The 22893-nt window shown below is 34.6% G+C and overlaps 1 protein-coding gene across 3 annotated transcripts in view; it reads left to right on the top strand.

The window, feature by feature from the left end:
- Positions 1-22893, top strand: part of dync2h1 (dynein cytoplasmic 2 heavy chain 1) — a 97230-nt gene that overhangs the window by 54312 nt on the left and 20025 nt on the right. For all 3 annotated transcript variants that reach the window (XM_058799774.1, XM_058799775.1, XM_058799773.1), the window contains exons 64-78: positions 213-322; positions 1727-1825; positions 4131-4254; positions 6717-6880; positions 6961-7080; positions 7167-7301; positions 7400-7543; positions 7617-7706; positions 10996-11061; positions 11241-11291; positions 11376-11453; positions 12092-12223; positions 12299-12371; positions 21363-21523; positions 22553-22678. In XM_058799774.1, coding sequence (XP_058655757.1) covers positions 213-322; positions 1727-1825; positions 4131-4254; positions 6717-6880; positions 6961-7080; positions 7167-7301; positions 7400-7543; positions 7617-7706; positions 10996-11061; positions 11241-11291; positions 11376-11453; positions 12092-12223; positions 12299-12371; positions 21363-21523; positions 22553-22678 — 1673 coding nt within the window. The remainder of the gene's footprint in view (positions 1-212; positions 323-1726; positions 1826-4130; positions 4255-6716; positions 6881-6960; positions 7081-7166; positions 7302-7399; positions 7544-7616; positions 7707-10995; positions 11062-11240; positions 11292-11375; positions 11454-12091; positions 12224-12298; positions 12372-21362; positions 21524-22552; positions 22679-22893) is intronic.

Below are 22893 nucleotides of genomic sequence, written 5' to 3'. Positions count from 1 at the left end.
TTTATATTTTATTTTAATTCATCTGTATTTCAGTTACCAAAAATACTATTTTAATCCTTTTAATTTTACAATCACTGTCAGTGAACAGGAACATATGAATCAGTGAGCACACAGCAATTGACTTTAGAAACTTGTATGAGTACATTTTAACACCATTTTAACTCTTCTTCTGATTGGCTGAGGCTTTAACAGTCCTGTACTCTGATTGGCAGAGTTCGATCTGCGTCACTTCCTGTGTTCTGAGAGCGAGCAGCTGATCTGGAAGAGTGAAGGGTTGCCGTCTGATGACCTGTCGATGGAGAACGCTCTGGTCATCCTGCAGGTAACACACACACACACGGAGCGCTCTGTTCATCTGTGTTCCCATAATTCTCAACGTTCACTCATTCATCTGTCTGTCCTCATGCTGACATCAGATTAATGAAATCAGGTCATGGGTAAGATTACACACATGGATGTTTACTTAGAAGTGTTCACTTCTCATACTATTCTGTACTATCAACTAGTCCTAACTCAGCTTTAACCACCCAAACCCCAGAGGCCTGTTCACATCAGGAGACATGCAATATTCAGAGACTCAAACTGAGCAAAAATATGCAATTTGCTGCAGAGGCTGATATTTATATGAACAAAAAGTGATGAAATTTTGATGCTTGAAATGTAAATCAATGAGATCTTTATGACAGTATAGCACATTCTTAATACAATGATCTAAATATCAGCAGTCACTCTATATCTACAATAATATGTAATAAGATGAGACTGAAATGATCCAAACATATAATGCAATGCTGATGAGAGATGAAGAAATAAACGCTCCTCAGAAGATGTGAGATGTTTTGGAGGCTTTGTTTTGAGGAACAGTGAAAGTAAAGCTTCTGGAAACAAACGCTTCTCAGAAGATCCTGATGATCAGATTCGAGACGCACTGATTTTTCTTAAAACAACGATTGATGGAGAATCAAGTAAAGCTGAGCTGCTTCAGTCCAGCAAGTGTTCATCTGGAAATATAACTGCAGTTATTCTGACGTTTACTTGAGAAAAATCAGTCAAGATTTGACAGCAAAAAGACTCGAAGCACTCTTAAGCTGAACTACAATCAGACAAGACTAAAATACCTTTTACTTGATAAAAAGTTTATATAGCAAAAAAACTGATTTGAACAATGGAAAAAATGCAAGCAGAGTTTCATTGTGTGAACAGGCCTTACAACTAACCTGTTGGCATGAATGTCTTATTAACTAAGACGTTGTTTTTGAAACATTTCCCCTTGTTTATGTGTAATACAGCTGATTTTTTGGGATGTATGATCTCATCTGAACTGATTGAACCCTTTGACGTGTTTTAGAAGTTTATAATTAGTGTTCTTAAGGAGTCTGGTTTCTATGGCGACCCACTGTGATGTTGCTAAGAGAACGAGTGAAACGAAAGAACACATGCAGGAAATAGTCTGACGAAAGCTGTCAGGAACACGTCTGCACATAACAAATGATATTTTGCATAAAGAAAAAGAAGTCTATTTTAAGAGTTAATTAATTCTGACATTACTTCTTATGACAGCTAAACACATTTTCTCTCCAGTTTCTCATTGTTTGAGTTGAATATGATCTGGATATATTCCTGACAGGTTTCTGATCTGGTTTTATAGGAGGTAAAATGTCACTTTATGATTTATCTCATAATTAATTAATACATACTCTTCTCTTCTCTTCTTTTCTTTCTCTAGAGTGCTTCTTGTCCATTCTTGATCGATCCATCCTCTCGTGCGACAGAGTGGTTACGAACTCATCTGAAAGCACATCGTCTGGAGGTCATAAACCAACAGGTAAAATCTCACTCATGACTTCGATTGTTCAGTTCAAGCGATTCACTAGCAAAAACCAGATCAAAAGAGCCATTCATTTTCGAATTTCAGCATTGCTTGAAATTATTTTAAAAAGCACATAGTGATGGGTGAAACGGGAGATTTTCGAAACTCCGAATCAGTTCAACCATTGCGATGCAAAATGATTCACTGTTTTGAAGTGCTCCAATTTGGTCACGTATCGCAAATCATTTGATTCAGATCGGGACTTTGGAGCGGGTTTGTGAATCATTTGGTATAGATTGGAACTTTGCGTATCGTGAATCATTGGATTTAGATCAGGACTTCGGAGTGGATTCGTGAATCATTTGATTTAGATCAGAACTTCGCGTATCGCGAATCATTTGATTTAGATCAGAACTTCGGAGCGCTTTGTGAATCATATGATTTAGATCGGGACTTAGGTGTGAGTTCATGAATCATTTGATTTAGATTGGAACTTCGTGTATCGCAAATTATTTGATTTAGATCGGGACTTCGGAGCAGGTTCGTGAATCATTTGGTATCGATTGGAACTTTGGGTATCGCGAATCATTTGATTTAGATCAGAACTTCAGAATGGATTCGCGAATCATTTGATTTAGATCAGAACTTCGGAGCGGGTTTGCAAATCATTTCGCGAATTGAATTTGTGAATTTTGCGTATATTGCAAATCATTTGATTCAGATCGGAACTTCGGAGCGCTTTGTGAATCATATGATTTAGATCGGGACTTAGGTGTGAGTTCATGAATCATTTGATTTAGATTGGAACTTCGCGTATCGCGAATTATTTGATTTAGATCGGGGCTTCGGAGCAGGTTCATGAATCATTTGGTATCGATTGGAACTTTGGGTATCGCAAATCATTTGATTTAGATCAGAACTTCGGAGCAGGTTTGCAAATCATTTCGCGAATTGAATTTGTGAATTTTGCATATTGCAAATCATTTGATTCAGATCGGAACTTCAGAGCGCTTTGTGAATCATATGATTTAGATTGGGACTTAGGTGCGAGTTCATGAATCATTTTATTTAGATTGGAACTTTGCATATCGCGAATTATTTGATTTAGATCGGAACTTCGGAGTGGATTCGTGAATCATTTGATTTAGATCGGAACTTCATGTATCGCGAATCATTTGATTCAGATCGGAACTTCGAAGCGCTTTGTGAATCATATGATTTAGATCGGGACTTTGGAGTGCGTATTGCAAATCTTTTTTTATTAAACAGTACAAAACATCAAACCATTAAGGCAGTACAGTTATAAAAACAATACAAAGAAAAAAGAAAGAGTACACAAATACAAATCTCTTAAGAAAATTAACCGTGGTTTTGTTATACAGTAGTAAAAGTGTAGTAACCACAGTTTTACTACAAGTACCATGGTTAAACTATGGTTAGTGTAGCAAAACCATGGTTAATTTGTGGTTACCATGGTTTAACTATAGTAACCATGTTTTGAATATAGAGATTATAGAGATTTTGAATATAGAGATGCATTTTTAACAGAACTTCTGATAGTTTCCACGTACTTATCTAGATTAACTTTAAATAAAGAAAAGAGAGGTTTAGAGACAGATTTTTATGTATGTGAAATTTAGCTGACAGCAAACACAAATGAATTAAGTAATATTTTTCTATATTCTGTTTTGAGTAGTCAAACAATCCAAAGAAAACATCTTTAAAACAGAAAGAAAGGTCACTTACAAAATGAGATGAACATTAAAAAATCTGACCTAAATTTCTCTGTGTTGGTACAAAACAAGTGACTGAATCTTCCTCAGAAGAGACAAAAACAGCAACTCACTTCAATGTCTGACTTATATTATAATTACGTAATAAGCTTTTTTGGAGAACTCATTAATCTGTTGTTTGACCTCTTTATATTTAAGAAGAGAACTATAGTTTCCAAAGTCGGATATCGCTTCTTGTGATTTTCAAGGGTGTAGAATTTAGTAGAGATGCTATGACATGATCCTACCAATATCAGCTACTACTAAATTATCCCTCGCAATAATTTTGATCAAACAATTAAAAGTCCTTAAAAAAAAAAAAAAAGCCCTTATTTCAGTCGCTATTATAAACAATAGCAGATTAGATTTTTTACATATTAACACAGTTTCTGTTTCATCGTAAAAACCCAACCCCACAAAAAAATAACACATTTTTATTTAGAATAAAACTTTACTCTAGTTTTCAGCGTAATTAGTCTATTTTTATGTCAAAACCCCAAAATCACACATGTACTGAACGTGTTTATTTGACTGGTTCTCTGTCTCAGGATGCTAACTTCATGACGGTGTTGGAGTTAGCCGTGCGCTTCGGTAAAACTTTGATCATTCAGGAGATGGACGGCGTTGAACCCGTGCTGTACCCGCTGCTGCGGCGAGATCTCATCGCACAGGGTGAGTACACTAAATATGCATTAAATAATAAAAATCAAAAGTAATAGTCAGAATTGAAATATACATTTGTAGTGTATTTCAACTGAAATACGAGTTTTAGGACAACTTTGATTCACTTCAAATATATTTGTCATACTGTTTTCTTGTATCGATTTTCTGATACTGAAAGTACTATTTATATGTTGACTAAAGTTCGCAGTTTAATGCAAATATTCATTTGCATTTGCAGAATTTCAGCACATGCATTGAATCTGATTGAGAAAGCAGTCAGATTTGTTTACATGGCTCGTATTTTGTTATTTAGTATCTCCACCACCCCTTCATTTGGTTTGAGCTCCGTCAGATTGATTGAGGTGTTCACATAAATGCTTTTCAATCATTACTAACGGATTATTAGGTTGCTTATTTACATATCCAGTGATAGAACTTCAGTCACTTCAAAGAGTTTCACAGGAACTAAAACTGACAGCCTGGTCCAAAAATACAGTAAAAATGATGAAATACATTTACATTTAGTCATTTGGCAGACACTTTTATCCAAAGCGACTTACAAAGTAGAAGCAAACAGATCAACGAGAGAGCAGCAATATACAAGTGTTGTGACAAGTCTCAGTTAGTCTAGCACAGTGCACATAGCAAGGATTTTTTAATATTTTTTTAATAAATAAATTAGACCAAAACAAATAGAATATTATTAGTTTAATATTACAATTTAAATATTATTACAGTTCAAAATAACTGTTGTCTATGTGAATATAATGTGCAATTTATTCCTGTGATCAAAGCTGTATTTTCAGCATCATTACTCCAGTCTTCAGAGTCACATGCTCTTCAGAAATCATTCTAATATGCTGATTTGCTGCTCAAGAAACATTTCTGATTATTATCCATGTTGAAAACAGTTGTGCTGCCCAGTATTTTTGTGCAATTTGTGATTTTCTTTTTCAGGATCTTTGGTGAATAGAAAGTTCAAAAGAACAGCATTTATGTATTATAAATGTCTATACTGTTACTTTAGATTAATTTAATGCATCCTTGCTGAATAAAAGTATTAATTTCTTAAAACATATCATACTGACCCCAAACTTTTAAATGGTAGTTTTTGTTCTGATTGGTTGTGATTTTGTTATTTCTCTATGATTTAACTTTCAGTGAGAATTGAAAAATTAATTGACGCTTGAAACATGTGGTGTCACTCATGGTTATAACGCGGAGTTAGATGCTCCTTTAGGAAACACACACACACACACACACACACACACTGTGCTTGTAGTGTGTTTATCCTCCTGTCCCAGCTGTGTGTATGAAATAAGACCTGCAGGCATTTCTGAAGCCTCCTCCATATGCTGCTGTGTGTGTGTGTGTGGAGCAGATACGGCTGAGTCTATCAGGGACCGGCGGGAGTCAGATAAACCAAGAGCTTTTCAGCGCTTGGATGAGGAGAGAAAGAGAGAGAGGGAAATTAAAGTGTGTGTACAGACTGCTGCATTGCAGACGTACAGAAGAGATGGCACACACACACACACACACACACACACAGAGTGTTGTGTTCTGTAGCATCCAATCTGGCAACCCCACAAATCACAAATCCTCCTCTTCTACAAACCGGGATTCCACACCAATCTGGGCGGCATTCATTAAGGCTGTTTTCATACTACTCGTTTTCTGCAGTACACACTGCATACTGTGCTGAGTATTTGAGGTTTGCATAGAATCAGTGTTATTTTAGTATTATTTATAACGGTTATAGTATGTATTAATATTTTGAAATAGCTTTTATTTTTATATTTTTAGTTTTAATTTTAGTAATTTTATGATGTGCTTTTGTAAGTTTTTTAGCCTTATTTTTTATTTCCGTTTCGGTTTTTTGTACTTCAGCTTAAACTCAGTTTAGAAACTTAAGTTTAGGTTTTTCATCTAATAAGCTTTATTTCAGTTAGTTCAGTTAGTATAATTTTTAATTGTTTTAGTTTTTGTTAAAAACACTTCTGAACACACTGTGTGTGCACTGTATCCCACAATATACTTTATTTGCAGTGTGACAAATGAATCGCAATTCAATTCAAAAGTGATTTCAGTTTACATCTCCTCAACTTATTATTCAATCCTACAGCCAAATTAAGATTTATTTTGTATGTCTTACTGTCACTTCTGATGCATCCTTGCTGAATAAAAGTATTAATTTCTTTTACAAAAATCATACTGACCCTTTTGAACTTTTGAACGATAGTGTTCTGATTATTTTATTTTATTTTAATAGAAATCTTTTGTAGCATTTTAAATGTATTTACTGTCACCTTTGATCAATTTATTGCTGAATAAAAGTATTAATTTATAAAAAATAAATAAATAAATAAATCAAAATCATACTGACTCCAAACTTTTGAACGATAGTGTCCTAATTGGCTGTGATTTTATTTTATTATCAATATTTCAATATTTGCTCTTTGTGTGTGTGGCAGGGCCGCGATATGTGGTGCAGATCGGAGACAAAGTCATTGACTATAACGAGGATTTCCGTCTGTTTCTGGCGACCCGTAACCCCAGTCCCTTCATCCCACCTGATGCCAAGTCTGTTATCACAGAGGTGAACTTCACCACCACTAGAGCAGGACTACGAGGACAGGTAACACACACACTCACTTATCACAAACCCACTGCACTGACTCCATAAAGCTAATCATTATCGCATATGTGTGTGTTTAGCTGCTAGCATTGACCATCCAGCAAGAGAAACCAGAGCTGGAGAGTGAAAAAACGAAACTCCTGCAACAGGAAGAGGAGAAGAAGATTCAGCTCGCTCAGCTGGAGGAGTCACTGCTGGAGGTACTGAAGCACCGATCCCAGCATGCCCTTTTACTGGATGTTTTTCTCCATAAACGCTACAAACTGTGTGTTTTGTGTATGTAAAGACGTTGGCAACCTCTCAAGGGAATATCCTGGAGAATAAGGGGCTGATTGAGTCTCTGAACCAGACCAAAGCCAGCAGCGCTCTGATCCACCAATCGCTGACTGAATCGCACCGCCTGCAGATGTCACTCGACCAGGTGATGCTGGGAAAGAGTACAATTATGAACAAGATAACAGGAATGAATGAAACAGCAGGTGGCACCAGTGTAACATCAGTCTCTCCATGTGTCTGTAGGAAAGAGACGCGTACCTGCCGCTAGCCGAGACGGCCAGCAAGATGTACTTTGTGATCACGGATCTGTCCAAGATTAATAACATGTACAGATTCAGTCTGGCCTCTTTCCTGCGACTCTTTCACAGAGCGCTGCAGACCGAACAGGTGACGACACACACTCATCTGGACACACTGACAAAATAATGAATTAGTGAAGCTAACTGTGTGTGTGATGCAGGAAAGTGAGAGCACCGATGTGAGGATTTCCACGCTGGAGAGCCGTCTGAAGAACATGGTGTATGAGTATATCTGCCGCTCACTTTTCAAGGTAACACGTACTCAATCCCTCATTATATAATACAATAATTAGTGCTGGGCAACGATTAAAGTTTTTTAATCGCATGTTTTTCTGCGATTAATCGTGATTAATTGCATTGTTATGCACAAAATTCAATAATGAATTCAAAAGTAGTGTACTGGGCACTTTTTTCATTTAAAAGTACTGCTATATGAGCAAAAGTGCAATAACATTTGGTTTGCAAACACTTTAAACAAATAAGGTGCTTTTTTTTTTTACAGCAGTATTCCTTTTACATTGTAGCAGTTAAAGTATTTCTTGTAAATCTCAACTTATAACATTAATGTAATCAAATTAAATATAAAACCAAAGCTATTTGCCACTGCCAGGGCATTAATGTTTTTTCTAGTTTTCTAGTTTTTCTAGTTTGTTATAGAAAAACAAGTTATGCTCAGAGTCCAGAACCTCGATCATAACATTATAACAGGCACCTTCTGAGTAGAGACCTGCACTATTACGCAACAGAGTGTGGCGCGGGACAACACTTGATGTTGTTTGCGGTTAGAGACTCGTGTGTGTGCGGGATGCGGGAGAATAAGGGTGTACTCACACTAGGCAATCTTAACCCTCTAAGCGCCAAAAAGTCGCAAAATTGCGACAAGACGTCATACTTAATAAATTAGACTGTAGTTCCTAATATGGTGTGATATCTCATTTGTATTCCATGTAGTACTTCGATTCTAGACCAAAATTACGTCATGTTCCTATTCAAAGTGTTCAAGGAAATAGCAGAGCAAGTGAGCTATCGTGTCATTGATGTGGAAGCAGTTCAGTTCATAGCGGGCGAATAAATAGTGAGATTTGTGAGAGATTTGTGAAAATTGCCAAATGGCTAATAAAAAGTTGTACCGTGAGGATGTGTTGCAAATGTTATTCGCCGATTCTGACTCTGAAGGGGAATATTTGCCTTTTGGAAATGACGATTGGTTGTCTAATGATCGCGCATCTCCCAGTACATCTTTGCAGCGCAATGGTTCACGAGTGTATTAGGCGAGAGTGTTCACGAAGCACAAACAAGTGATCATTTCGACCCTTTGCCCAACGGGGATGTGGGTGGCAGGGCAATATCTATTATTTCCTGAATATTACTGATGAACTGATCAAAAAGTAGGCTACTGTTCACATGCGTTTTACTACTATATAGTATAGTAATATAGTAATAATTTAGTACTTTCTCCTGTTTTATTGTTGGTTTCCTCTTTTCTGATCATTTGGAATGAGGATAAAGACAAAAAAACAAACAAACATGCAAATAAGTTCAAACATCTACTATTTCCTTAATATCATGAAATTCAAGATGGCCGCCCCCGATGGTGTCATAGGGGTAGTTGTGGCCTAATGGTTAGGGAGTCGGGCTTGTAACCTGAAGGTTGCTGGTTCGATTCTCGTGCCGGCAGGAATTGAAGGTGGGGATTGTGAATGAACAGCACTCTCTCCACCTTCGATACCATGACTAAGGTGCCCTTGAGCAAGGCACCGAACCCCTAATTGCTCCCCGGGCGCTGGAGCAAGTCTGCCACTGCTCCGGGTGTGTGTTCACTGTGTGTGTGTGTGTGCGTTGTTCACTACTCACTGCTGTGTGTGTGCACTTGGATGGGTTAAATGCAGAGCACCATTTCGAGTATGGGTCACCATACTTGACAATACGTCACAACTTAACTTAACTTTATATGCAAATTAGATGAGTATATTTACACCCCACATAAACTTTCGGTCATGCCCAACATTTTTCTAATTTACAGTAGATCTCTATCTTTAAGTACTTTCAAGCCACAAGCTTTTGAAATCTTGATGTCATAATAGCGTTCATGTGAGCGCTGCTGCGGTCTTAGGCCCTCCCCAAATTCTCTCATTGGTTGAGACGCGTGATGACTCAACCAATGAGATTCATCCCAAGCCAGTACTGATCAACATCCAGCCCCTCCTGTGACCCATGGTTTATCTGTATGTGAATTCAGAGCCAGTGAGCAACAGGCTTTCAAAATAATAATAATAATATTAATAAAAAAAAACTGCATTAATGCGCGATAAAATAATTGTCTGCGTTAACGTGATAATAATGCGCTAACTTGCCCAGCCCTAAAAATCTAAAAATCTATCTATAAATAAAATAAATAATAAAATATCACATTAAAACCCCAGCACCAATCAGAGCCCTCATTATGTTCCCATAGCAATGAGTCCACCCACCTGAAACCATACAGCATCAGCCATCATTTTGATGACAGCAAATGCTCTGAGCAAGTTATTTGTTCACATGACTTGAGGAAAAATCACATTTTATTTTATTTTATTCTTTTGTTTTGTTATATTTATATTTTATTTTTAATTTTATTTAATAAATTCTTTAAAAAATAAAGTTATTTAAAAATAATAAAAAATAAACAATTTTTTTAAATTAATGAATTTTAATAAATTTAAAATAAAATATAATGTAGTAATATAATTTAAAAAATAATGAAAATGACAAAAGCACAGAAAACTAATATTAAAATGAAATAGAAAATAGAAAAATAAAAGCTAATTGAAAATATTAATAAACACTATAATACTACATAGATATTGCTAAAATGACACTGTTTGGCCAGTTTTGTATAACACTACACTTCAATATTTTAAAATTATCCATTAAAAAGGGTCTGTTTGCAAAGTTTTTAGAGTTGCTTCGTTTGCTAGCTGACAGAATAGCTTTGGATGTTAATTTTGTCATCATTATCCCTGTGTCATTCATCATATTTTGTCACATCCTATCCAAAAAATTTTTTGCAGAGAAATGGTAAATGTGATTAGTCATATTTTACAATCCAAAGCAAAAAAAGTCCAAATTTAATTCAATGTATTTATGCCACCAAGAGGAATGAATAAAATGTATGGCAGTCAATGATATTTGTAAATCAGCTTTTTGAAGTTTGAGTTGATGCAGCACAACATAAATGAATGTTTATCCACTGAGAGAGCTTCATTGATTCTAGCAACAGTGATCTAGTTTTGTTTTATGTCAGTCTAGCCAGATTGAGCTGTTGTTTTGCGTGTTAAGGAGACCAATTTTTCCAGAACAGAAATCACGAATGAGCCTCCAGCACTGGCACTGTGTCATATTCATTCATTTATGCATTTGGCAGACGCTTGTATCCAAAGTGATTTGCATTGCATTCAAGCATTTTCTCAGTTCGTGCATTCCATGGGAATCGAACCCATGATCTTTGTGTTGCTAACGCTGTTCTCATCTAAAATGACGAATTTGTGTGTCCATTTACAGGCGGATCAGTTGATGTTTGCTCTGCACTTTGTGAAGGGAATGAACCCAGAACTCTTCCAGGAGAACGTAAGTGTGTGTGTGAGCCCTAAACTCTCATAACCGATCCTGAATGAATGATGACGTTTCTATTTCGGGTCGTCAACAGCTACTGCAGCGGCTCTTGACAAGACAAATGTGCTGTTATTAGGCCTGCCAGTAAAGCACAATAAAACTGAATCACTCGTGTTTGTTTGTGTCTCATGCAGGAATGGGACGTGTTCACTGGCCTGATCGTTGGAGACATGGTTCGCAAGACGGTATGAATGTCTTTATGCTTTTCTCAATTAAATAACATGCATCTCTTCTCTTCAGTTGTAGAAACTCTTTCTGTCTTTCTTCAGGACTCCCAGAAGTCTCTGCGAGAACAGTTTCCATCTTGGATTGACCAGGAGAGGCTGATGGCCGTGGCTCTGCTCAAGGTAATTAGGACCTTTACGAAAATTACAGAATAAAATGTGGATTTGATGAGCTGCTAGGGGCCCTAGGGCCGAAATGCAGGGCTCTAATTTGATGATATTTTTGATGATAATTTTTTTGTATTATAATATTATTATTCAAATCATAAATCAAGAAAAAGACACTTTGGCTTTCTGGAAAAAATAAAATAAAATAAATAAACAAAAACTCAAAGAGCCCTAGATAAACTTTTAATATATTGTTGTTAAATTGTAAAAGTTTCGTGATTTAATTCATAAGAAATGCTTTTTGATTACTAAATTTAATTTAACCCTTAAAATCCAGAAAAAAATAAAATTAAACAGAAAAAAATGGAAACCATAAATATTAAAATGTGTAAAACATATTTTACTTTAAATTAAAAAAATATTTTTGTGAAAATTTAATTTAACCATTAAAATGGAATCCAGAAAAACGTAAACAGAAAGGCGGCTACAGCTCAAACAATAGAGCATGGCACTAGCAAGAACAAATATGTACCTTGAATGCAGTGCAAGTCACTTTGGATAAAATCATCCACCAAAGGCATAAATGTAAATTACTATTAGCATTGCTTTTTCTGTCTTTCTCTAGTATGTTTATTATTTCTGTATCTCTCTAGAGCACATTTCCAGTGCTGTATCAGTCTCTCTGTCTGAACGACTCAGACCTGTGGTTCACGTTCTCACGCAGTTCCTGCTGCGAACAGGAAATCCCGCCTCCCATTGCCAAGAAGATCTCCATCTTTCAGCAGGTGAGCTGTCAATCAGCAGTCTGCACCAATCAGAATACTCACAGAGCACTCACTCTATTTTGGTCTTTTTCTCAGGTGTTGGTGGTTCAGGCGTTACGACCGGATCGCTTACAGAGTGCGATGGCAGCTTTTGCATCTCAAGCTTTGGGTAAGTTCAGAGAGAGACGACACACACACACACACACACACAGCTCAGAGTCAGGCATGTATAATATATCTGACGGCTGACTCTCACTCTTCAGTCATCAGTTTGTGTCGAGCTTTTCTCCAGAGCTTAATTGTGATTCACAGAGTGAACTCAACCTTCAGATATATTATAAATACCTCACGCACAGCTCTCTTCGTGTGTGTGTGTGTGTGTGTGTGTGTGTGTGTGGTCGATACAGGGATATTGATTTAGGTTTAGTCATCAGCTTATTATAACTTTCAAATCAGTCAACTGTGAAGCCACACACAATTAGTGCTGATTGATGCTCTCTAGGGCCACTTGCAATGAGACACAATTAAAACCTGAGCAAACACAACATTCATCTCCTTTACCTGCAACACACACACACACACACACACACACACACAAAACAAGCCCTAATACAACAAAACCAGAGAACACAGACACGCTCGAGTAGGTTTATAACACTGTGGATGGATGGATGGATGGATAGATAGATGGATGTGATGTTTCTCTTGGTTTCTGAAATGCTGCATCTGAATGAATTTTGTATTTCTCTCTCCTCGTCGTCTCTTGATGTACTTCAGTTCATTTGTTCTTTGATTGGTGTGTGTTTTATTAGCATGTGTAATGACTCCGGTGAATTACAGCAGTTGCACTGATGAGCTCAGGTGGGAATGTAGCGTCAGCCGTTTTCAGATGTGAGACGCGTCTCAGTTCAGCGGTGATGGAGACGAGTGCACTGCTGCTCACTTCTCTTCATGTCGTGTTTCAGGTCTTTATGAGGTAATGAGCATCAGCCGGGATCCCAGACGTGTCTCTGTGAATTTGAGATGTAGGCCGTGTCCCGATTCACATAATATCACTCCACTATAGTGCGCTTTTAGGCCGTTATCCACAAACTGCTTGTTCTGGAGAAGGAGTCAGTGTGAGGCTCTGCCAGCAGAGGGAGCCGCTGATGTCTCTCTTTAGCTCTTGGTTTTGAGGAATTTGATGGGCTGATGGTGTTTTTTGGTTTTTTTTTTCTTGGATATCATTACGATTATCGATTCATGCTTGGACTTTATATCTTATGTCCTCAAACAGCAGTTTGCCTCATTTGTAGAGATTTATTGGTGGACTAGCAATTGAACTCTTGACAGAAATGTGTTTTTAAAACCCTCGACTTTATCAGCTGTGAGTCCGAAACTCTGGAGCTGATTTTTAATCGTAGGTTTGTGCGCTAAACGTTTAAGCTGTCTAAGTAACGCTTGTAGAGATTTATTCATCTAATAACTTTACAGTTTTAGTTTAGATCATGTTAGCAGGCAGCAGCCTTTCTGTCAGGAGCGCAATTGAGTCTGGATTCAGACAGAAGATGAGGTTGTTCGGATCGATTTGGCTATTTGTACATTTCAATATCAAATGGAATCAGTCCTGAGCCAAAGCCCTGACTCACTCCATTACCTGTTTGTGCTGATCGATCAGATTTTACACTCGCTGTTCCTCCAGTCTTGAAGGTTACAGAAGGTTAGAGGTAGAAATAAAAAATAATACATAAGAGAGTTTCATATTCTATTTTAATATGAATATATAATATACTGTCATTTTAATAATAATTTTATATATAAAATATAAATAATTGTAAAATTTTAAATAAAATGTATTATTATTGTTATTATTAGTTATAACAATATTGCAAATTGTAGTTTCATATATATTTCTCTTATTTAAAATGACAATTTTTTATTTAAAATGATTTCTTTAATATATTTTCTATATAATATTTTCTGTAAAAATAATTATTTATATAATTTATATAGAGAGAAAAAAATGCAAAGTATCACTTCATATATTTCATTTTATTTATGACTTAATTTGTGTGTATATGTTATTTTTAAAAATTTAAAAAGTGCAATTTCATATACTTCATAACTTCATAATACATATGACATAGTTTATATAATTTTATGTATAATTATAATAATTTTATTATTTATATAATTATTATTATTTAATTTTTATTTAAAATATTTTCTACATAATATTTTCTGTAAACATAATTATTTATATAATAAATAAATATATATATATATATATATATATATATAGAGAGAGAGAGAGACAGAAAATAATATAATTTTATTTATGACTTAATTTGTATGTATGTTATTTAAAAACAACAACACTTTTTACGTTTTTAAAAACAGTGCAATTTCATATACTTCATAACTTCGTAATATGTATGACAAGGTTTATATAATTTTATGTATAATTATAATCATAATTTTATTATTTATATAATTTTATTATTTAATTTTCATATATTATGTGATATTTTCTAATTTCTTTTATTTAAAATATTTGTCTGTTATAAAATAAATTACATATAACATGGTTTATATATTTTTATGTTAAAGAAATCTAATATATATTTATTATTATTTATAGAAAACAGAAGAATATAGTAATATTACAATATGGTATCTTTACATTTATTTTTAACGATTCTTTGTTTATATTTTCTATAAATAATAATAATAAATGTTATATAGTTCTCTCTCTCTCTATATACATGCTTTTATCATGTCCAGACTGGACTATTGTAATTCCTTATGCTATGGTGTTTCTCATGCATCAATTTCACGCCTGCAGCTGGTTCAAAATGCAGCTGCTAGGCTTTTGACTGGGACTAGGAAATTTGTAAGTATAACACCAGTATTAGCATGTCTTCATTGGCTTCCAGTAAAATTTAGGACTCAGTATAAGTTATTAGTTTTAGACTGTATGTTTTTTCTGATCTGTAAAGCACTTTGGCCAATGTCTGTTGTTTTTAAGCATGCTATATAAATAAAACAGAATGGAATATAATAGAATATATATCCATGGACTGACAAGAAGTATTTCTGGAATTTTTTTGTCAATCATTGTCAGGTGTTTTTTGACCTTGCTTCTGGTGAAACTTGTGGACCATTTGTTTTCAGTGCTGGGTGGATGCTACCCAAACCCTCAGACAGCTGGCATAAACTCTGTGTTTGGGGTTCATGATGGGTGATGTGTAACCTTAGAGTCCTGGAAACAGCAGCGCTTTGAGCTCACAAATCATCAGTGTGAACAGCAGCCCTCGTTTCCAAACACTCCCACCGTCTCTTTCTTACACGCGCACACACACACACACATGCACGGGTCTCATTACTGATAATACAGCAGTTTTGCCATCACCAGCGCTTCCGCAGCCACATTCAGTAAAATTAATTGCCTAATTAGCAAATAAAATGGCTTGTTTGCCAGTGACTGTGGTTTAGTATGCAAGACATTTAGTCCAAGGGCGAACCATCGGTTAGTCTGTGATTAGCGTTTCCAGTGTACGCTATAATTCATTTTTCCAAACACTATTGATTTTAGTGGAGGAAGAGAGGAGGAGGACAAGAACGAAATGAGGAAAGAGGGCCTGCGATATATTTTTAACTGTTATGCGATCGGTGCTGACAAGATTCGGGCTGTCTGCGGTCTTGGTTTGATGTAGCTGACCGCGGTAATGATGCCAGAGCAAACCTCATTGCCTCAACTGCCTGCGTACGAGCGCTTTACACTGGAAAATGTGTAACTCACCCCATTCCCCTCGCATTGAATATTCAGAGTTAAATAGAACTTACCAGTCAAAATGACCACAGTTTGTGAAAACAAGTTGAGAGAATTCACTTTTTGTGCTCTACTGTTAATATGCACTACTAATGCGTCAGTAAGGATTCATTTAATTGATCAAAAGTGACAGCAAAGGCGTTTATAATGTTGCAAAGATAAGAGAATAAATGCTGTTCTTTTGAACTTTCTATTCATCAAAGAATCCTGACAAATAAAATGTATCAGTTTTCACAAGAATATTTGGCATTATATTTTGGCTATCAACATGGATAATATTTAGAAATGTTCCTTGAGCAGCAAATCAGCATATTAGAATTATTACTGAAGACTGGAGGAATGATGCTGAAAATACAGCTTTGCATCACAGGAATAAATTACATTTGAACAGATATTCATATAGACAACAGTTATTTAGAATTATAATAATAATAATAATTACTATTACTCTCTACTGTATTTTTGATTCAGTTTTTTATTTTAATTTTAGTTAAAGTTTTAGTAATTTTGTTGTGCTTTTTTGTAATGTTTAGTTGTTTTAGTGTAATTTTTAGTATATATATATGTAATTAATTTTATTTAAGTTTTATTTTAGTATATCAAATTAAACTAAAATGAGAAATACAAAGCTTTTTAATGTTTTACTTTATTTTGGTTAATGTTGCTCATATTATTTCTAGTAACGAAAATGTTCCTTGGTTTTAATTTTAGTTTCCTTTCTCAGATTTACTTAACTGTAATAACTCGTGCCTGGTGAGCAAAAGAGACTTTTTTCAACAACATTCAAAAATCCCAGTCTAGTTTTGAGTGTCTGTTCCTTTAAGAACTGGCTCTGGATTGTAGAATAAGTTAGCATGAGTTTCTAATAGTTCTACTTGGCTGAATCTCTGCGTTTGATGGGGAATATAGGGTGTGTGTGTCTGTGTGTGTGTGTGTGATGGAGGCTGGCAGATCTCCTGATGGTTTTCCAGCGGCCGCCGTCTCGCTTCCGTGGAGATAATCAGAACTGTAGATTTTTCCGTAAACAACACAGACACACAGTTTTCTCCTGAAGAGCCGGCAGAGGCTCGACATGTCCAGTCTGAGACGACACACACACACACACACACACACACACACACACACTGAGTCCATCCCCCTCGAGGCTTTCACACGCACACACACACACACTCTTACAGGACGTTCTTCAGTGTTCGAAACACCTTACGGTGTCAATTATCCTTCACTTAGGGGTCCTTCTGTCCCTCTGTCGTCTGTTTTTTTCTCTTTTTCTACCTGCTCACTATTTTTCTTCGTTTTGACTCGCAGTATATGAGCTGTAAATGTGAAGAGTAGCTTGTCTGAAGACGCTGCGTTACTCCGTTCACTCTTTTATCGCACACAGACTGTAGATGGTTTGATGGAATGGGTTCAGAGGGTCACACTGATGCTATAATACCACACTAAAATAAATAACATTCCTCATGAATAGTAATGTTCGTTCCACTGCCATTTACTGAACTGAAGCAGAACTCACTAAATCTTTAAATACATCTGAGCCACTATAAAAGAGGGAAAAATAGTTTTTCTTCCTAGTTAAACTTCTGGTGGTAATTGTTCTATTAAAGTAAATAAACCTTTATTTTATTTTTGTACAATATTAATTGTAAAATTTAATATTGTAAATATATTTTTTATTTTTTTATTATGAACCTTATTATAACAGTTAACATTTCATGTTAATTAACATAAATTAATATTTTATTATTTTATATACTATATTTAATGTATTTGTATTTACCGTATAGTTGAACTGGTTCGTAGGGTTACACTGATACTATAATTATTATTAATGCTTTTTTTTTTTATTTTATAAAAATTAACACATTTCATTAATTTTTTTATTTTTATTTTAAGCCATATTTCAACATTTAATATTTCAAGTTGTGATAAATATAAATAAACACATTTTATTTTATTTTATTTTTATTTCTTTTATTTGTTTTTTTCAAATTGTTAATATTTATTGTATTTTGTTTTTTATTATGAACCATATTATAACATTTAACACATTAAATGATATCAGTTATTTTTTTAGTTTATTTTCAAATGGGTTTTGTGGGTTACACTAATGCTATAACTATTATATCTGTAAAATAAATAAGATTCCTCATGAATAGTAATGTGTTCTGCTGCCATTAGCTCTAATGCTGCGTCATTAGGAATTAAAGCAGAACTCAGTAAATCTTTAAATACGTCCTGACTAGCAGAAGACCTTTTCCCATGGCACCAGCGTGTCCTGAAGAATTACTCGGCCTCCGCTGACTCTAAAGGGTCTGAATTGAACTTTATGCCCTCAGAGTTCTGATAAACCGAACCTGGAGAGAGATCTGTTAAATGTCATGTGACTGCTCCTCCTACCATATTAGGACGAACCAGGGAATGCTGAAGCTCATTTATACAATGCTTAATGATTTTTTCTTTGCGTTTTTATCTATTTTAATCCATTTTTACATTAAATTCAGCTTTAATAGTCAATTTAATGGGCTGGACTGGCTGTCAGAGACTTGTTAATTAATTGTAATAAATACCATTATAGTATTTATTTAGTAATATTTTGAATGATTTTTATTTTATATATTCATTTTTTATATAAATGTCAAGTTTTAGTAACATTTAACATTTCAAGTTTCTATTTTATTTTATTTTATAAAAATTAACACATTTCATTAATTTTTTATTTTATTTTGTTTTAATAAAGCTGCATTTCAAGTTGTATGAATTAACATTTTGTTTTTTATTTTAATTACGTTGTATGCATTTATGATTTTATTATGAACCTTATTAAAACATTTAACATTTAAAGATGCATAAATAACATTATTTGTTTTATTTCCGAATTTTTTTTATTTTATTTGAAACCTTTTTTGTAAAATTTAACACTTCATATTTAAATAATTTTCTTATAAACCTTATTATAACATTTAACATTTCAAGAAATGTATTTATTTATTTATTCATCACTTTAAGATACTACTGTAATTACAATTATACCAGACAGACCAATTCATCTGCCAATATTTTAAACTTGAACAACTTTTAAACTTTCTTTTCTTTTTTATTAAATTAACATATGTATTTTATTTTATTTTGAGGAATCTAATTTGAGCATGTTTTATAAACTTTTATTTTATAGCTTTCATTTATTTTATTTTATTTTGAATCTCATTGTGAAGTGTTACCAAAACTTCTTCCAATTTCTACTTTCATCTTCATTCATTTTTCCAGCAGTGATTCTGCAGTAGCAGTAATACCGTGGTACTTTAGAGCAGTAAACTGTGTCTGACAGACGGGCTCTTCGTTGATGTTTTCAGTCTCTGATCTTTTCTTCGGTCGTCTGCTGTATCTCTGTGATGTGTTGACTGACGTCACTGAAGGTCACGCTCTTCTTCCGCTACCGTTCCAACTGGCCGCTACCTTATTTACTCGCCAAAGCCAACTTTCACTCTCATTGGCTGTTTGGCGGTTGTTCACGTTGGATCCAGTTGAAAGACTTTCAGATGCTTTCCTCAGTCTTAACGGTGTTCCTCAGAGAGAGAGAGAGAGAGAGAGTTTGATGTCTGACGCTGAGTCACTGTGTGTACGCTAACTCAAAATGCTAATGGATCTTTGTTTCTAATCCGCTTACAAGTGACGCTAAGCTGCAGAGTCATTTAACGGCTGTTACGGGCCGGACCCGCAGCCTGAGACGGAATAGATGTGTGTGTGTGTGTGTGTGTGTGTGTGTTGTCCAGGTTAAACCTGCTCTGCAGAGTAGAATAGCAGTGCGCTGGCCTGTTCTCGTGGTTGCTATGGAAATGAAATGTAAGGTCGCTTAAAGATATTCGCTCGCTCTCAAGAGTGCAGAGCTTGACTAGAATGACAACGATGTGCCGCATTGAGTGTGTGTGTGTGTGTACATAGCTGTAGTTTGCAAACAAAATTGTCTTGAGAAGTTATGAGGGAATGTCCTCATTTTGAAAAATGGTTCATAATTAAACAAAATATATTTTGTTTTTGTTTAAAAAGTTTTCTCTCAGGGTTTAGGATAGACTACAGTAGTTTTTTTTTCTTTTCTTTAACATCTTTGTTCTCAGGCAGGGGTGAGACTGTATTAGGAAAAGTTAGTTTAGAAAAATTATTCATAATTAAATATTTTTTTCTAAAAAGATTTTCTCTCAGGGTTTGAGTTAGACTAAAAAGTTAACTTTTTATATATATGTTTTTTAATGTTCTCTCAGGGTTTGGTTTAGACTGTGATTAAAAATGATTCATAATTAAATAATTTCTTTTATAAAAAAAGTCTTCTTTAAGGGTTGGATTAGACTGTATTTTTAGAAAAATGGTTCGCAATTAAATTGAATTTTTTTCTCTCTCTAAAAATGTTCTCTTGGTGTTTGGGTTAGACTGTAGTCATTGTTGTTATCTTTATATAAAATAACCAATGTCTGTGATAGGTGCTCATTTACAGAGATGGAGAAACACAGATAAACATTTTATCCATTTGAATCACTTTTTAAGTTGGAATGGCTGCCTAAATAGATTCTAATGAATAATATTAATAATTGCTATTTATTATACTAATATTTATTAATGATTTCACTTTTCATTTTAATTTTACTTGAAGTTTTAGTAATTTTGTTGTGTACTTTCATTTAATTTTTTTATTTAATTTATTTGATTAATTTTAGTACTTCAACATTTCAATTTGTTGCCAAGTCAACATTTCTAATTTTTGTTTACATTTATTATGTTGAAATTTTAATTTATTTCAGGTTTCAATTACCAAAAATAATTTTCTATAGTTTCAGTTTTGTTTAACAGTGATGACAACATTGATATGTTTAAAGAATAAAATAAATAATTAAAATAAGTAATAAAAAATAAAATGCAATGATAAAATTAAACTTATATTTAATATTTTATTCTTCTTTCTTAATTTTTTATTAAAATTCTATTATTTTTCCTTAAATTTTTTCTTTGTGATGGCTGAATGAGTCAAAGTGTTTTACACACCTGTGTGCATGAAATGCGCTGTATAAATAACTTGCCTTCATCACACTGGGCTGGATAATTGTTTTTGTGGAAACCCTGCAGAAGCTCACAGTCGTGTGGAGAGAAGAGCCAGATCTCACCGAATACTAAAGATACATCTGAATATCATCTGTGTACAGTGTCATCTGACAGATGATGCAAATCGATAAAGTACCGTGTACCTGTCTGTCTGTATCTGGGTTACCTAGAGGACAACATGTCTGCCTGTCAGCTTGTCTGTCTGCTTCAGTTTGTCAGTCTGTCTGTGAACTAGCGTGTGTTTGTGTGTGTGTGCAGGGATGAGGGAACTGTCTCCTCCTCCGCTGAATCTGAAGCGTCTGTTCGGAGAGACACTGGAGTCTGAACCCGTCTTACTCATCATCTCTGCCGGCGCGGATCCGTCTCAGGAGCTCTTGGAACTCGCCAGTCAGATCGTGGGGCGAGAAAACTACCATGAGGTCCGAAACACACACACACACACACACATTGGTTTTTATGGTTTACAGGGGCTCTCCATAGGCGTAATGGTTTTATACTGTACAAACTGTATTTTCTGTCGCCCTAAACCAACCCTACACCTAAACCTACCCCTTACTGGAAACTTTCTGCATTTTTTGATTTTCAAAAAGACACTATTTAGTGTGTTTTTTTTTTAAGCCTATTGAATTACGGGGACACTGAAAGTGTCCTCATAAACCACATTCACATTGAAATACCTCTGTCATACAGAGGTATTTCAATACTCATACTTGTAAATCACATAAACGCACACACACTCAAACAAACACATTTCAGCTAGTTGTTAAGGCAGCGTTTTTGTTTAGTTTAAGTTGAAGTACTAAGATAACTTAAAATTTATAAAATAAGACTAAAAATTTAAACTGAATAAAAAATATGTAGACATTAAAAAATGAATAAAAATAAAAACTTCAAAATTCCCGAAACTTTAAATAAAATGTAAATTAAACACAATATGAAAATAAAATCTAATTTAAAATATATGGGGTCTGTAAGATTTTTAAATGACTTTGAAGGAAGTCTCTTCTGCTCATCAAGGCTGTTTTTATGTGATCAAAAATACAGAAAAAACAGTAATATTATGAAATAGTATTACAATTTAAAATGGCTGTTTTCTATTGTAATATATTTTAAAATGTAATTTATTTCTGTGATCAAAGCTGAATTTTCAGCATCATTACTCCAGTTTTAGGTGTCACGTGATCCTTCAGAAATCATTCTAATATGCTGATTTGCTGCTCAAGAAACATTTCTGATTATTATCAATGTTGAAAACAGTTGTGCTGCCCAAAATTTTTATGGAAACTGATACATTTTATTTTTCAGGATTCTTTGATAATTAGAAAGTTCAGAAGAACAGCATTTATTTGAAATGGAAATCTTTTGTAACATTATAAATGTCTTTCCTGTCACTTTTGATCAATTGAATGCATCCTTTTTGAATAAAAGTATTATTTTCTGTGATAAAGGTGGCGATGGGTCAGGGTCAGGCTGACGTGGCTCTACAGATGCTCAGAGAGTGCGTTCGCTCCGGTGAATGGCTGTGCTTGAAGAACCTGCACCTGGTCACAGCGTGGCTCCCCCTGCTGGAGAAGGTCTGAACTCTCTGGCTGTCTGTCTTTTTCATAATGACTTTCTGTCTCTCCACCAGTTGTCTGTCTTCACTGGTTATCTGTGCTGTGTAATTAATTATAGCTGAAATGACTGTTGTTGTAAAGTGAGAGTGAATCTGTGTGAGGATGATTACTTGCAGATACTTTAATTGCTTTTTGTTTTCATTTCTGTGCTCATTCTCAAAATGTAAGCGTTT

The sequence above is a fragment of the Onychostoma macrolepis genome, chromosome 15 (assembly GCF_012432095.1).
Source record: "Onychostoma macrolepis isolate SWU-2019 chromosome 15, ASM1243209v1, whole genome shotgun sequence".
In the NCBI taxonomy this organism is placed as follows: Eukaryota; Metazoa; Chordata; class Actinopteri; order Cypriniformes; family Cyprinidae; genus Onychostoma; species Onychostoma macrolepis.
This window is presented reverse-complemented; position numbering and strand designations above follow the sequence as displayed.